The sequence below is a fragment of the Rhinoraja longicauda genome, chromosome 20 (assembly GCF_053455715.1).
Source record: "Rhinoraja longicauda isolate Sanriku21f chromosome 20, sRhiLon1.1, whole genome shotgun sequence".
NCBI lineage: Eukaryota > Metazoa > Chordata > Chondrichthyes > Rajiformes > Arhynchobatidae > Rhinoraja > Rhinoraja longicauda.
The window spans coordinates 36,281,112-36,299,254 of record NC_135972.1 but is presented as its reverse complement, the minus strand read 5'-3'; the positions used below and the strand labels follow the sequence as shown (position 1 = coordinate 36,299,254).

Genomic DNA, 18,143 nt, shown 5'->3' with positions numbered 1-18,143 from the left:
AAATCATTGATCTTCAACAAAACTGTAACAGTGCCTCCTGCAAAGGAATAGGATGTTACTGATGACAAATTCTGGATTTCTGCCTCTAACTGCAGGTGCAGAGCATTGGAAGTTGATAGATAACTTTGCGATTATTACAACTGCTTGTTCCAGTCTATTATTTCTCGAATAACCAAAGGAAGTTAAATGGTTTTAATGGATTGTAAAGAATTATTAACTTTCAGTGTTAAAAAGTATGGTTGTTCTATTTATGTTCAGCTTTATATATTCATCACCTAAACATTATGCTGATGACATCATCTGGGAATTTTGCCATACACAGTTATTCTTCTTAGCAGTATGAGAGAGCAGATGAATCAACACCCACAAACAGATTGGTGATGCTCCCTAGGTTAATAATTGCATCTGCTGCTGTTAATTCAACTCCTTCATGCTGTCAGACCCAGCAATTCTTCCAAAGCAAGATTCTGACCATGTCACTGACACAGAACCAGTTTAATCCAAAACAATTCAAATGAAATGGACATAGAATAGAAAACAATATGACATCTAATGAGAGCTCTTTCTAGGTTTCTTTTTAAAGTGAGCGAATGCTGAAATTTGTGTTTTAAACTTTTTATTAGCCTTTTAAAGGAATAAAAAATATCAAATAGAGACAAAAGGGTGAATTTATTTCTAAATAGATCTACATTTGGTGTGTATGTAGGAAGGAAGGGCAGATGCTGTTTTAAACCAAAGACAGACACAAAAGGCTGGAGTAACTCAGATAACTCAGAGTGATTCAGACTGAAGCAGGGTCTCGACCCAAAACCTCACCTATTCCTTTTTTCCAGAGATGCTGTCTGACCCGCTGAATTACTCCGGCTTATTGTGTCTATCTTCTGTGATTAATCAAAAGATGACTGCTGACAACTATTTGTTGAAATATTTTCTACGGGAATCATCTTCATGTCAAATGAAGAAAACCATGAATTAATACATTCAATTCATTGAAACCATTTAACGTCATTAGGTTATTTGAGAAATAATAGACTGAAACATGCAGTTTGAATAATGTTAAAGTTACCTGTCGACAGGTTCCAAACTTCTGCACCTTTAGTTAAAGGCAGAAATCCAGGATTTGTAATCAGTGGCATTCTACTCCTTTGCAGGAGGTGCTTTTGAAGTTTTTGCAGGTCAATGATTTGACATGAACTGTAACTTTTTAATGTATTTTATGTGTGAGTAACAGTAAAGGTTTAATGGTTTACTTTTACTTTCTTACATAAATGTTACAACTTAAAATGTAAAGTATAATTCAATTTGGAATATTATAATTAAGACAAAGGCTGAGTACAATGTTCTAGTAAACCTCCATCTGTGGATTTGGATAATTATGTCTCGCATAAGATTGAAATTTTGCCATTACATATTCATACATACCTTGATAGACACATTTCTTAGAAACAAGTAACATTTATCTTAAATCATAGTTCCTGTGATGCAAAACTGTTGGAAGCTAGTTAGATCAATTTTCCTCATCACACTCTGCGACCACTTTTCCCGCTGGTTTATTTAACATTGCGTACCGCCAGCGATCGACCCTGGATGAATGAGTAGACAGGAGGATATGCTGGGGGTAACCCCAGGTGTGCTCTCATATGAGACATTAACCAGGTGAACAAAAAAAAGACAAAAAGTGCTGGAGTAACTCAACGGGTCAGGCAGCATCTCTGAAGAACATGGATAGGTGACACTTTGGGTCAGGACCCTACCTCAGACTGATTGGGGTGGATGATAGAAAGCTGAAAGTCAGATGGGGTAAGGACAAGTCTGGAAAGTGATAGGTGGATACTGGTAAGGGGGTGGAAGGGGGGTAGATTGTCAGATGGTTGGACAACCTAGTGAAGCAGAATACAATCTGCATGATCAACAGCAAAACCAGCAGACAAATCAGATCAGATCGACCGTCCTGTCTCACCCATTCATGGAAGATGGTGGACAGGTAGTCATTTAACACTATTCCCACCATTAATGATAGGAGGACTCGGCATGTGAACAAAGTTGAAGTGTTTAAAATCATGTCCTGTCAGAAGTGCCAGGTGGATAATCCAGTTTAACATCCTCCCAGGAGCTCCACCATCACAGACAAAAGTCTTCCACCAGACTGATCCATTCCGTGAGCTGTCGAGGAAAGGCTGAGACCGCAACATAAAGCAAAGACAATGGGACCAGAAAATAATCCAGACGTAGTGTCAAGGACTAGTGCTACAGAATTGGTTGTGCCTCTTTCCAAATGCTCCGCACAATTAAAACACTGGCATTTACCTGGCAACACCCCGGGCACGATTGCCCACGAGTACCATCAAAATACAATTAATTACCAGAAAGTGTTGTCGATAGCACAAGCAACACTTACTCAGTAAACACCTGCTCACCATTGCCCAGATTGTTTGGTTTAATGAGGACCACACTTTCGCCAAACAAAACAAAACAAACCTAAATTAGAAAACAAGAACAAGCTCTGCTCAGAAAATCAAAGTCAGGCTCATCCTCACTCTGAGAATCTTGCCTCAAGACTCATGTGAGATATGTTCCAGGCGTTGTCCCTGCAATGTGCCAGATATGACACTTCTACATTACAGAAATCAAGATAGCTCCACCAGCAGTGGGAACATTCCATTTTTGACAAACAAGTTCACGTTCACAAGTTATCGGAGTAGAATTAGGCCATTCAGCCCATCGAGTCTACTCCACCATTCAATCATAGCTGATCTCTGCCACCTAATCCCATTTTCCTGCCTTCTCCCCATAACCCTTGATACCCGTTCTAATAATAATAATAATAATAATAGTAATAATATATTCCTTTATTCATCCCACACTGGGGAAATTTACAGTGTTACAGGGGCAAAGTGGATAGCAAGAGAGCAAGAGATCATTAATTATAAATAAAAGATACACACAATCTCCCAAATGTTCTAGGGGCCGGAGAACCTAGGGTGATGGAGGAACTGAAGGAAATCCACATTAGGCAGGAAATGGTTTTGGGTAGACTGATGGGACTGAAGGCTGATAAATCCCCAGGGCCTGATGGTCTGCATCCCAGGATACTTAAGGAGGTGGCTCTAGAAATAGTGGAAGCATTGGAGATCATTTTTCAATGTTCTATAGATTCAGGATCAGTTCCTGTGGATTGGAGGATAGCAAATGTTATCCCACTTTTTAAGAAAGGAGGGAGAGAGAAAACGGGTAATTATAGACCAGTTAGTCTGACATCAGTGGTGGGGAAGATGCTGGAGTCAATTATAAAAGACGAAATTGCTGAGCATTTGGATAGCAGTAACAGGATCATTCCGAGTCAGCATGGATTTACGAAGGGGAAATGATGCTTGACAAATCTACTGGAATTTTTTGAGGATGTAACTAGGAAAATTGACAGGGGAGAGTCAGTGGATGTGGTGTACCTCGACTTTCAGAAAGCCTTCGACAAGGTCCCACATAGGAGATTAGTGGGCAAAATTAGGGCACATGGTATTGGGGGTAGGGTACTGACATGGATAGAAAATTGGTTGACAGACAGAAAGCAAAGAGTGGGGATAAATGGGTCCCTTTCGGAATGGCAGGCAGTGACCAGTGGGGTACCGCAAGGCTCGGTGCTGGGACCCCAGCTATTTACGATATACATTAATGACTTAGACGAAGGGATTAAAAGTACCATTAGCAAATTTGCAGATGATACTAAGCTGGGGGGTAGTGTGAATTGTGAGGAAGATGCAATAAGGCTGCAGGGTGACTTGGACAGGTTGTGTGAGTGGGCGGATACATGGCAGATGCAGTTTAATGTAGATAAGTGTGAGGTTATTCACTTTGGAAGTAAGAATAGAAAGGCAGATTATTATCTGAATGGTGTCAAGTTAGGAGGAGGGGGAGTTCAACGAGATCTGGGTGTCCTAGTGCATCAGTCAATGAAAGGAAGCATGCAGGTACAGCAGGCAGTGAAGAAAGCCAATGGAATGTTGGCCTTCGTAACAAGAGGAGTTGAGTATAGGAGCAAAGAGGTCCTTCTATAGTTGTACCGGGCCCTGGTGAGACCGCACCTGGAGTACTGTGTGCAGTTTTGGTCTCCAAATTTGAGGAAGGATATTCTTGCTATGGAGAGCGTGCTGCGTAGGTTCACTAGGTTAATTCCCGGAATGGCGGGACTGTCGTATGTTGAAAGGCTGGAGCGATTGGGCTTGTATACACTGGAATTTAGAAGGATGAGGGGGGATCTTATTGAAACATATAAGATAATTAGGGGATTGGACACATTAGAGGCAGGAAACATGTTCCCAATGTTGGGGGAGTCCAGAACAAGGGGCCACAGTTTAAGAATAAGGGGTAGGCCATTTAGAACGGAGATGACGAAGAACTTTTTCAGTCAGAGAGTGGTGAAGGTGTGGAATTCTCTGCCTCAGAAGGCAGTGGAGGCCAGTTCGTTGGATGCTTTCAAGAGAGAGCTGGATAGAGCTCTTAAGGATAGCGGAGTGAGGGGGTATGGGGAGAAGGCAGGAACGGGGTACTGATTGAGAGTGATCAGCCATGATCGCATTGAATGGCGGTGCTGGCTCGAAGGGCTGAATGGCCTACTCCTGCACCTATTGTCTATTGTCTATTGTCTATAAATTGTCATCAGTTTTCTGTGTGTTCTTAGCTGTTATTGTTGACTCGTCTGCTGGGAGCAGTGCTAGTTGTGCAGTCTCACAGCAGCGGGAAGGAAGGACCTCCTATATCTCTCCTTCACACAATTGGGGTAAAGGAGTCTGTCACTGAAGGAGCTACTCAGTGCAGTGACAGTGTCCTGCATGGGGTGGGAGTCGTTGTCCAGCAGCGATGTTAGTTTTGCCATCATCCTCCTCTCTCCCACCACCTGTACTGATTCGAAGGGGCAACCCAGGACAGAGCTGGCCTTCCTGACCAGCTTATCGAATCTCTTCCCTTCCGCCGCTGAGATGCTGCTGCTCCAGCAGACCACTCCACAGAAAATGGCTGATGCAACCACCGTGTTGTATGTGCGCCCTGCACTCCAAAGGACCTGAGCCTCCTTAGCAGATAAAGTCCCCCCTTATCCTTCGAAACTCCAGTGAGTACAGGCAGAGACCTTCAAGTATGGTATGTCAACCTCCTGGTATGTTAAGCTAATCATTCCTGGGATCATTCTTGTAAACCCCCTCTGAACCCCCTCCAAAGTCAACTCATCCTTTCTCAGATATGGGCCCCAAAACTGCTCACTATATTCCAAATGTCTGACCAGCGCCTGATGAAGCCTCAGCATTACATCCTTGTTTTTATATTCTAGTCCCCAGCTAACATTGCATTTGCCTTCCCTTACTGCTGACTCAACCTGCAAATTAACCTTTTGGCAATCCTGCACCAACTTTACAACTTTGATTTCTGAACCCTCTCCCCATTTAGAAAATAGTCTACACCTTTATTCCTTCTATCAAAGTGCATGACCATTCACGTTCCTACACTGTATTCCATTTGCCACTTCTTTGCGCACTCTCCCAACCTGTCCAAGTCCTTCTGAAACTTCCCTGCTTCCTCAACACTATCTGCCCCTCCACTTATCTTCGTTTCATCTGCAAACTTGGTCACAAAGCCATTAGTTCCATCTTCCTGATCATTAACAAATAACACGAAAAGTAGTGGACCCAATACTGACTCCTGCAGAACACCATTAGTCACCGAAAGCCACTTCTATTCCCACTCTTTGCTTTCTGCCACTCAGCCAATCTTCCATCCATGCCTTTAACACCTCCAATTTAAATTCCATTTGGAATATTTTGGAGGACCAAGAACCAAGAACCAATACCCTGGGCTCCTACCTTGTTTAAAAACCTCATGTGTGGCACCTTATCAAAGGCATTCTGAAAATCTAAGTAAACAACACAGTGGCACGGCGGTAGAGTTGCTGCCTTACAGCGCTAGATACCTGGATTCGATCGATGACTACGGGTGCTGTCCGTACAGAGTTTGTGCGTTCTCCCCGTGACTGCATGGGTTTCCCCCGGGGGCTGCAGTTTCCTCCAACGCTCCAATGATGTACAGGCTTGTAGGTTAATTTGGCTTTGGTAAAGAAATTAAATTGTCCCTAGTGTAAAGGATAGAGCTAGTAGACGGGATTGCTGGTTAACGTGGACTCAGTCCAAACTGAACTAAACATCCACCAACTCTCCTTTGTCTATCCTGGTTGATACCTCCTCAATAAAATCCAACAGATTTGTTGGGTAAGATCTCGCCTCAACAAAATCATGCTGACTTTGGCCCTTTTTCAAAGTACGCTGAAAACTCTAAATTCTTACCCACTGCAGAAGTCAGGCTAACTGGCCTATAATTTCCTCTCTTCTGCCTTGCTCACTTCTTAAACAGCAGAATCACATTTGTGATTTTCCAGTCCTCTGGATTCATTTTTGACTCTAGTGATTCTTGAAAGATCACGACTCATGACTCCACAATCTCTACAGCTACCTCCTCTTTCAGAAGTCTGAAGTCTAGTCTGTCAGGTCCAGGTGACCTATCCATCCTCAGAACTTTCAACTTCCCAAGCATCTTCTCCTCTGTAATAGTGTCTGCACTCACTTCTGCCCCTCGACTCTCTTGGATTTCTGGCATGTTGCTGATGTCTTCCACTGTGAAGACTGAAGCAAAAAAATCATTCAGTTCATCTGCCATTTCTTTATCACTCCTTCTCCAACATCGTTTTCCAGCAGTCCAATGTCTACTCTTGCTTCTCTTATACTCTTTAAATATCTATAAAATCTTTTGGTATCCTCTTTAATATTATTGGCTAGCCTATGTTCATATTTCATCTTTTCCCCCCATATTGCTTTTTTAGTTACCTTCTGGTGGGTTTGTAAAAGCAAACCACCGGCGGCACGGTAGCACAGCGAGGGCGGCACGGTAGCGCAGCGGTAGAGTTGCTACTTTACAGCGAATGCAGCGCCGGAGACTCAGGTTCGATCCTGACTACGGGTGCTGTACTGTAAGGAGTTTGTACGTTCTCCCCGTGTCCTGCGTGGGTTTTCTCCGAGATCTTCGGTTTCCTCCCACACTCCAAAGACGTACAGGTATGTAGGTTAATTGACTGGGTAAATGTAAAAATTGTCCCTAGTGTGTGTAGGATAGTGTTAGTGTGCGGGGATCACTGGGCGGTGCGGACTTGGTGGGCCGAAAAGTCCTGTTTCCGCAATGTATCTGAAATATAAAAAAAAAAAAAAAAAAAACAATCCTCCAGCTTCCCACTAATCTTTGCCATGTTATACGCCTTGTCTGTTGCTTTTATGCTATCTTTGACTTTCTTCGTCAGCCACAGTGACCTTGGTATGTTTCTTTCTCTTTGGGATGAAAAGATCCTGTGTCTTCCTACAAGCTCATCATCCACCTTGTTTCGTGTACTGCAGGCATTTACATACAACACCTTCAGTCCTGTATTTACCATCTCTCTTCTTAAAATGGTCGTCGTGTTGACTGACGTGACACTCATAACCATTTTTAAGCTTCCTGTCATATTCTGGAGACTTTGGTAACCTCTCCCGCACATTCCTTCCCTTTAACTTTATCCACACTTTTCTAATCTGTGGAACCCAACCTCCCACTGTTTAGTTTAAAGCCCTGTCTGCAGACCTAGTTACGCAATTTGCCAGGACGTTGGTCCCAGCATGTTTCAGGTGGAGTCCATCCCATCAGAACAGTACACTCGTGTCCCACAAATTCAAATCCACGACTCCCACACCAATCTTTGCCTCACCAGTTCTATCAACACCAAAGGCCCAGATTGACACCGAAAGAGCCAGCTAGCTCCCTCAATTATAATGACATTGAAATGAATGAATGAATGAATGAATGAATAAGTTTATTGGCCAAGTATATGCATATATAAGGAATGTGCCTTGGTGCTCCGCTCACAAATGACAACACAAACATACAGTTAACAATAAACCATAAACACATCAAAACAATAAGGATACAACATTACGGTCTAAACATGTGGGTGAAAATAAACCAGAGCAAAAAAGAGACTACAGACTTTGGTTATTGCCGAACTATCACTCGTGGAAAAAAGCTGTTTTTATGTCTGGCTGTGGCTGCTTTGACAGTCCGGAGTCGCCTTCCAGAGGGAAGTGCTTCAAAGATTTTGTGGCCAGGGTGAGAGGGGTCAGAGATGATCTTGCCCGCTCGCTTCCTGGCCCTTGCAGTGCACAGTGCAAGTACAAATGCACTTGTTGGGAAGAGTACTACGTCAGCCACTGAGACAGGGTGACACGTTACAGTGAGCAGAACATGGTCTTCCATTCTGAAACTCCAAGGGCCACTCCAATTGTAGGCCCTTGTACCACCACCACTGTTGGATCAAACAAAGTAGTTGGACAGGACGTTCCTGGGGCTGGTCATGCCATGATTAGTGTTCAGAACAGCCCTCCAAATGTTCAAATCTCTTCAAATAATAACGCAAAATAGAGAATAACAGGTCTGCAATAATTTCTAAACTGTTCAGTGAATAATGGTTCAGTGGTTCGCTTATTGTCACATGTGCAAAGTACAAACGCACAGCAAAATTATTTTCCTACAAACAGTCCAGAAGAGTATTGCCATACCTAAGCACATCCCCGATTAACAAAGATCGAGAACCTCGTGACCTGGTGTCGGGACAACAGCCTTTCTCTCCATGTCGGCAAGACAAAGGAGATAGTGATCGACTTCAGGAAGCAGAGCGGTACACATACCCCAGTTTGCATTGATGGTGCCGAAGTAGAGATGGTTGAAAACTAGGAGTCAATATCACCAACACCTTCTCCTGGACCACCCTAATGAAACAAGGACCAAGAAGGTACGCCAACTTCCTTAAAAGGCTTAGGAAGTTCGGCATGTCCTCTACAACTCTCACCGAGTCGCACCCTGGCCACTCCCTCTTCTCCCCTCTCCCATTGGGCAAAAGGTATAGAAGTGTGAAAAGGCACACCTCCAGATTCAGGGACAGTTTGTTCCCATCTATTATCAGGGAATGAATCATCCTACCACAACCAGAGAGCAGTGCTGAACTGCTAACTACCACTTTGGTGACCCTCAGACTATCCTTGATCAGACTTTGCTGGCTTTACCTTGCACTAAACGTTATTCCCTTATCATGTGTCTATACGCTGTAAATGGCTTGATTGTAATCATGTATTGTCTTTCCGCTGACTGGACAGCATGCAACAAAAGCTTTTCACTGTACCTTGGTACACGTGACAATAAACTAAACTGTAAACTCCCTGGGGGTGCCTCCTGCAGCCACCTTTGAGGGTGCTGTGAGCCAGACCCTGGTTCCCTCTCCTCTCTTACTGGCCTTGTTCCTCGTCCCTCGCATCCGTCATCCTCACTGGCTCCGTCCTCCTGGTCTCTAGTCCTTGGGGGATGAGCAGGGGTGGATCGGCGGCTTCCCCTGCAGGCCGTGATCCACCGGGCCCTACGAGCAGGGGTGGCTCGGCAGCTCCCCCTGCAGGCCGTGATCCACACCACAGGGTCCTACGAGCAGGGGGGGCTCGGCGGCTCCACCTGCAGGCCGCGATCCACCAGGTCCTATGAGCAGAGGCGGCTCGGCAGCTCCCCCTGCAGGCCGCGATCCACCTGGTCCTAGGAGCAGGGGCGGCTCGGCGGCTCCCCCTGCAAGCCGCGATCCACAGGGTCGTACGAGCAGGGGCGGCTCGGCGGCTCCCCCTGCAGGCCGCGATCCACAGGGTCGTACGAGCAGGGGCGGCTCGGCGGCTCCCCCTGCAGGCCGTGATCCACCGGGACCGACAAGCAGGGGCGATTCGGCGGCTCCCCCTGCAGGCCGTGATCCACCGGGACCGACAAGCAGGGGCGGCTCGACGGCTCCCCCTGCAGGCCGCGATCCACCAGGTCCTAGGAGCAGGGGTGGCTCGGCGGCTCCCCCTGCAGGCCGTGTTCCATCGGGACCAACTAGCAGGCGTGGCTCGGCGGCTCCCCCTGCAGACCGTGGCCCTCTGGGATATTTTGCCACGCACAGCCCTCTGAAGCCTATAATCACCTGTTTTTGCCTGTTTAGTGGCCCAGGCCATCCCGACAGTTGTATGGGATTCTGCTGCTCTAGATTGAGATTAACCATAACTAATGTCTTGAGATCTGGTAGTAACTCCTAAAAAATACTGAAATTGTACAACATTAACATTGAATGTAAAGATAAGCTGAGGTATTTTATTTTTTACTTACCGACAATCCCATGTGTTTTTCTTCATCATTGTGCTTCTAAACCACTCACTTACATAACACTGCTGTCTATTATGTGTAGGATTGTGGTTGGAAACACTTAACATATAAACAACAGTACTGGCCGTACAATGTTGAATATCAAATTCTAATTCATTAAACAGATGAAATTGTTTTTTTGGTAATATCACGTTTTGCTTTTGCATTAGTCAGTTAATGCTAAATACTTTCAACATTCCTTGCTACTCCGATACCTTCAGCTTATTTGTGGGATTTAACATAGATAGAAGCAAATTAGATATTTGTAGATTTTAACCAAGGTTGTCAAAAATATCATTTTATACATTGCATATGCTACAGAGAGCCTTCTTAATAATAAACAGGGAAGCACACAGCTTCAAATTGTCTCATACTGTATTCACTTGTAAATTGAAATGCATTATGCAATGTTCATAGAGTATAAACTAGTAAATGGAAAACACGGGCATTTCACATACAAGCTAATTGAAACCGCCTTAAATGCAAAATCTATTGCAAGTTATAAATAACATTGCATGTATATTTTAGCAATACTGTGTGATTTACTACCCAGCAGCATGCACAAGCTGTGAAGCACAGATTTAAGGCTGCACCATTGCCAAGTGCATGAGGGTGCAATGGAGCGTATAAATCTTCGTGAAAAGTCAGGAAAGGTCAGTGATGGAGAACTCATGAATAGATCGGAGCCTGAAGCCATAAGGCACAGCATTTGATGCTGCATCTGCTAAACATTACCACTGTGTGGACTTCAGTGAACCTTCTGCAGCACTACGTCCCCATGTTTAAGGCCAAACTGCTGTCATTGCCCTCTCTGGCTTGTATTCTGCCCCCCCATGGGCACATCCAATAATGATGGCGTTCTTCCCCAAATCTAACAGCACACAGAGGGTGCTGCATGTGTGGAACAAGCTGCGAGTGAAAGTAGCGGAGGCAACATTTAAAAGACATTTGGTAAAGGTAGATAGACACAAAATGCTGGAGTAACTCAGCAGGACAGGCAACCTCCCCAGAGAGAAGGAATGGGTGACGTTTCAGGTCCAGACTCTTCTTCATACTGAGAGTCAGGGGAGAGGGAAACTAGAGATATGGAAGGGTAAGGTGTGAAAATGACAGATCAAAGCAGACGCTGATCCAGGAAATGTAGAATGGTTCATTGTTGGCTGAGAGCAAGGTGACAACAAGGTATACAAACAGTAAAATTAATCAGTGAAACTAGTCGGAGAACTAGGGTTGGGGAGGGATGGAGAGAGAGAGAAAGCAAGGGTTACTTGAAGTTAGAGAAATCAATATTCATACCGCTAGGTTGGTACAGGTACATGGAGGTTTAGAGAGGTAGGCGAATGGGACTAGCTTAGATTAATATCTTGGCCATCGTGCTGAGTTGGGCTAAAGGACCGGTCTCCGTGCTTATTAGTAACTAAGTAGAGGTGAGCTACCTTCTGAAACTGCTGCAGGTTTTCCTACAATGCTTTTAGATAGAATGTTCTGGTATTTAGGCCCGATGGTGAGGAAGGAAAGGCAATATATTTCAAAAAGATGTTGAGGGACATTTCAGGCTATCGTGTTTGTGCTTCTGCCCATATCTTTTCAGAGATATATAAATGTGCAGACAACTGTGCCTCCCACAATGTCAATGGTGGGGAATTTGGCCATGGTAATGCTGCTGAATGTCAACAAGAGGAGGTTTGACAGGTTTTGGTGAAGAATGTTATTGCCTGACGTGTGTAGCGTGAATAATTGCCAGTTATCAGTCCATGCCTGATTGTTATTTAGTTCTCCCTGCACTTCTTCATTTTCCATGGATTTGTGAATGGAACTGAACATTGTCAATTGTCAGTGGACATTATCATGGGAATGATGGGGAAAGTCAGTTACAATGGAACAGAAGTTGGAATCTACCCTGACAAACTCCTCTAGCAATCTCCAAGGGCAGTAATAATTGCCCTTCAACAACTACAACTGTATTCCTTTTTCCAACCGTGACTTCAACTATTTATGTATATTCCTTGATACCCCCCCCCACTTTTGAAATTCAGCACATTTGGACCGAGGTGCCAAGCTAAGTGGTCCTGACGGGGCCCAAGCTTGGCATTAAGGTGCAAGCTGTGTGAGTAAATGCTGTTGGCAGCACTGCTGTCAGCACCTTCCAATGGTTTTCTCATGATCAAGCGTAGCTCCAAAGACGTACAGGTACATAGGTTAATTGGCTTAGTAAATGTAAAGATTGTCCCTAGTGGGTGTAGGATAGTGTTAATGTGCGGGGATCGCTGGTCGGCACGAACCTGGTGGGCCGAAGGGCCTGTTTCCGTGTTGTATCTCTAAACTAAAACTAGATGGTAATTAACTGGTTAGGGTTTGTCCTGCTGTTTGTGGAGAGGGTGTAACTCATAGAGTCATAGAGTGATACAGTATAGAAACAGACCATTCGGTCCAACTTGCCCACACCGGCCAACATGTCCCAGCTACACTAATCCCACCTGCCTGCATTTGGTCCATATCCCTCCAAAAGTTCTATCCATGTACCTGTCTAACTGTTGGGATAGTCCCAGGCTCAACTACCTCCTCTTACATCTTGGTCCATACACCCACCACCCTTTGTGTGAAAAAGTTACCCCCTGAGATTAAATATTTTTCCCTTCACCTTGAACCTATGTCCTCAGGTCCTCGATTCCCCTGACCTACACAGGACTTTGGGGATTAGACGGCAGACGGAGAGCTAGACTAAAGATACTGGATATTTCTGGAGTGCAAGTGTTTGGTTCATTCCACCAGGATGCTGCCTGCAATGGACTGCTGTGTCCATTGATCCTAGTTTTTTCCCCGATTTCACATCCATTTAACTGAATTGGCTGAAGACTAGTTTCAGTGATGATGGGGTGCTGACAAGAAAGCCAAGATGGGTCAACCATGAGACCCTTCTAACCTGACAAAATGGTTGTAATAGCTTCATCCTTGTCGTTTGCTCGTTTGCTGGAACCATTATTCCACGGACATTTTTGGAGCCACCTGTTTAATTATTCACCACCACTCACAGCTAGACATAGCAGGACTAGAGAGACTTGAACTAAACCTTTGGTTACGGGATTGCTTAGAGCGGTCTATTGCATGCTGATTATGCTGTTCAGCATGCATGCACTCCTGTGCTGCCGCCTCACCACATTGACATTTCCTCTGCACCTTTTCATTTAACTCAGGTTCACCCTTCTGCTCATTTGCAATGGTGGAATGGATCAATAATGCCCTTTGGTGTAAATTCATTTACTTTGATTCACAGCACTGTTTGCAAAAACTACCTGTTCAATGGCAGGAGGAAGTTGCTGAAGCATTGATTTTTCTTTTAGCAAAGGATCATTCAGTGTGCTGCAGTAACATCGGCAAGAGTTCATACTCCCAGTGCATCACCATCGTCTCCATCGCAGATATCATGCCGTAAAGAAACGTATTCCCGACAGAATTAATTTGCATTTGGAGTTTGAGATCATTCTTCCTGAAAAACCTGGAGAGAAATTAATTTTAAAACATGCTCTCAGGATAAGATGGATTGTGTGCAATTAGGAAGTAACTCCTAAAGAAATGCAAAAGCTTACCCTTTTATTAAAGTGAACTGGTGTAAGAATAAATAACGTTATTGAGTGTTTTGTGCTGCGGTCATTTTCTGAAGGATTGGAAGTTGCAGGTCATGAACATAAAAAGCTGGCCTTTTACTTTTAAACATTATGAATAGATGTGTCATTTTAATTTAACAAGTTTGTTTTTATTTCTATCTAAGAAAAATAATGATGAGAAGAAGGGTGTATTGTTTGATGCTCTGCTCAGGCTTTGTCAGACAGAAATGGTTCATGGGGAAAAAGATGCTCAACTACAAATTGGAATGAATTGTGAGTTTTTGAACTCCGATTTACATATTGTAAATGTCATCCACCCCCCCCCCCCCCCCCCACCCCCTTCTGTGGAATTAACTGGAAACCCAACTGTAGTTCTTTTATTTAGGAAGATACCTACTAAAACACTGGCAGATATTTAACTGAAACTAATGGTTTGTTGCTTTAATTGCAGGTATGGGGACATGGTACCAAAGACCATTGCTGGGAAGATATTTGGATCTATCTGCTCTTTGAGCGGTGTGTTGGTTATTGCCTTACCTGTGCCCGTCATTGTCTCAAACTTCAGTCGCATCTACCATCAGAACCAACGGGCAGATAAACGGAAGGCGCAGAAGGTACCGTGCTCCTTAGTTCTCATCTGGTCAATGCACACCTTAATATCAGACTTGAGATTTATATTCACATCGTTTGTAACTTTCCATCTGCCACTTCTCTGCCCACTCTCCCAACCTGTCCAAGTCCTTCTGCAGAGTCCCTGCTTTCTCTGCACTACCTGCCCCTCCACCTAGCTTCGTATAATCATCTGCAAACTTGGCCTTCAATCCCCTCATCCAAATCGTTGACGTACAACGTGAAGAGTAGCGGCCCCAGCAGCGAGCCCTGCGGAACAGTGCAAGTCACTGGCAGCCAACCAGAAAAAGCCCCCTTTATTGCCACTCTTTGCCTCATGGCATCCAGCCAACCTGCTATCCATGCTAGTATCTGCCCTCTGGTAGTACCTTGCCTACAACCCCAGACTCCAACCACAAAGTTCCTTATTGATCCATCAGCAGTCCTACCTTCTCACTGGGGGCCTGCACGTCTCTGGATCCCCCTGTGATTTCCTGTTTTTATCTTCCCTTGGGTTTCTTCCTATCACAGACACCCCTTTTTCCCTTCAGTCCTTTCCATTTCTGTAAGTTTATACATTTATCTTCACACTCTGCTAAAGTTATTGATCTGGAGCATTAGTTTTGTTTTACTCCACACAGCTGCTGACCGACCTGCTGAGTATATCCTGAATTTTCGTTTTTTTATTTCGGAATTCAAGCATTGCTAATATTTTAATACATTGCCTGGAGTTCAATGCAAAATGAGCTGTAAACTTGACAATATCTGAGCTCAGGACTATATAGCTTGACAATATGCTTGCTACTTCATTGTAAACAACAAATAACATAACTCTTTTAAGAAAATATTGCTTGTGCACTTCCGGTGGGCATTTTTGCTGCGGTCATTAAATCTGCATCTCTTTTATCCAATACAGTTATTTTTGAGGAGTTCCTGAAACTAACTTTATTTTTTTTACTGTCACAGTTAATTCCTATCAGTCACGGTAATCCTAAGGTGGGCAATGTTACGGTTCAAGTTACTTGCTGAAGAAAGTGGGCTAGAAATTTGTTTGCATAATGCAATATTACTTCCACTATTTTCAGCAACTGGTATACAGGGCAAAATATAGTCAATCGTAGCATGGATTTGTGTACATTTGACATCTCACACACATCAAGACCATTTGCCATTCAACACATGACTGATGTTGTTGATGCAAAATGTATGCACCAATAATGAGCCATAGAAAACATCACAAAAATCATCCACAGACCAGTTAAAGTGTACTACAGTGCTACAGTACTATAGTGAATTACTACAGTGCAATTCATGGCCATCGTAAGCACACATTCATCCTGCACAAGTGATATCAAAATGTGCATTACATATCTTTTGGTATCTCAGCACATACAGCACGAGCAGAATCCAGATCAAATTTAGAATTCTCCCAATTGTTTTGTTATCTTAAAAGGTAGAGAACAACCTGGGAAATAGTTATAAAAAATTGAGTATGTGGTTAAAAGACATTGCTACCTCTATGAACCTCTAATTTATATGAGGGGCAAAGTTCTGCACTATGTTGTTCTGATTGGCTTTTTTATTGAGATGTATCGCTTGATAAGATATGTAATATTATTCAACTGACTAGCCTTATTTATCTCCTTTGGTTCTATGAATGCACAATATTTGTTAGACTAAGTTTCATTCACACAATGAAATGAGATAAATGTAAATCAACTGTCAAAATTCTTTTGTCAAAATGTTAGATCATGCACTGACTGACCTGACTGCAACAGAAAAGCAGGTGTTGGAAGCATACTCCAGTGACTAGATTACTAAAACGCATGCACACAGACATAATTTAATTTTAAATATAAAAAGCCTTCTTTCTTAAAATTGTTCACAAAGCAAATGGGATTCAATTTTAAAATACGCCTCGAGGTTTTTCTCATCTAAGTCGTAAATATCCTTCACCATACCAAGCTCTTTGTAAATCTGAGATTCCAACTTAAGATTTAGATTGGCTATGCAAATACAGCTTTGGGTTTCTACTCTGCAAATGGTTTGGTACCAGGAAAAGATGGATCTACGTGAGAGTTCAAAAGTAGGATGAAGCACAGGATACCTGTTAATAAATCCAGAGATAACTTCTGGAGAAGCTTCCAAACTCAGAAATTGGGAATATTGTGACACTCACAATTGCAATGAATGGCTAAGATGCATAGCTTTGATGCATTTAAGAAGAAACTAGTTAAGTACATGAGGAAGAAAGTGGTTCTGGGACATATTGTCCACATGGTAAAAGTAAGTTGGCAGGAAGTAGCCGAGGCATTGACCTGTGGTGACTGTCTGATTTTAAATCAGCAAAGAATACCACTGTAAAAAGCACATGTTTTAAATATTCCCTGGTTGTGAACTTGTTTAGCCTTTAGTTGATTATTTCTGCAGTGAAAATAACATAAGATTGGGATTGAAATGATAGCAATGATTGAGATACAGTGTGGTAACAGCCCTTTGGCCCACTGAGTCCGCGCCGACCATTGATCACCCTGTACACTAGCACTATCCTACACCCGAGGGACAAGTTATAGAAGTCAATTAACCTACAAACCTGCACGTCTTTGTAGTGTGGGAGGAAACTGGAGCACCTGGAGAAAACCCACGTGGTCACTGGGTCACACAGTCATACAAACTCCGTAAAGCCAGCACCTGTCATCTGAAAGAAATCTGGGTTTCTGCTGCTGTAAGGCCGCAGCTCTACCACTGTGCCAGTGTGCTGCCCGGTACACTCAACAGAAAGTTAGCCTTAACGAGAATCGTAGAGTTATACAGATGACAATAGGCCCTTCAGCCCAACTCCTCCATGCCGACCAAGATGTCCCATCCAGGCTAGTTCCATTTAGTCCAGGACTTTCGAAACCTTTCCTATCCATGTATCTGTCCAAGTGTCTTATAAATGTTGTTATAGTACCTTCAGCAACTACCTCCGCTGGCTGCTCCTTCCATATCTCCAACACTCTCTGAGTGAAAAAGTGGACCCTCGGGTTGTTATTTAATTTTTTCCCTCTCATCTTAAACCACCTACTGTGTTCCCTGGTTCTTGATTCCCCTACCCTGGGTGAAAGACTCTGTGCATTCACCCTTCTGTCACACTCATGATTTTTATACACATCTATAAAATCACCCTTCTGCTTCCTGCTATCCAAGGAATAAAGTCCTAGCCTGCCCAACCTTCCTCCCATAGCTCAGGCCCACGAGTCCTGGCAACATCCTCGTAGATCTTCTCTGCACTCTTTCCAGCTTAACAACATCCTTCCTATAACAGTGTGACCAAAACTGAACACAATACTCAAAGTAAGGCCTAACCAATGTCTTGTACAAAGCCTTCTTTTCCACCCTATCTACCTGTGGTGCCACTTTCAAGCAACTATACACTTGCACTCCTAGATTCCTCTGCTCTACAACGTGGCCAAGGCCCTTCCACTCACTGTGAAGGTCCTGCCCTGATTTGACTTCCAAAATGGAACACCTCACAATTATTTGTAGTAAACTCCATTAGCTGTTCCTCAGCCAACTTGCCCAGCTGATTGAGATGTTGCTGTAATTGTTGATAACCATCTTCACTTTCTACGATACTACCTACTTTAACGTCATCTGCAAACTTACTAATCGTGCCTT

The 18,143-nt window shown here is 43.7% G+C and overlaps 1 protein-coding gene across 2 annotated transcripts in view; it reads left to right on the top strand.

Annotated features, from left to right (window-relative positions):
- kcnd2 (potassium voltage-gated channel, Shal-related subfamily, member 2) overlaps positions 1 to 18,143 on the top strand; it is a 369,593-nt gene that overhangs the window by 327,913 nt on the left and 23,537 nt on the right. For both annotated transcript variants that reach the window (XM_078417420.1, XM_078417421.1), the window contains one exon: positions 14,326 to 14,488. In XM_078417420.1, the coding sequence (XP_078273546.1) occupies positions 14,326 to 14,488 (163 nt within the window). The remainder of the gene's footprint in view (positions 1 to 14,325; positions 14,489 to 18,143) is intronic.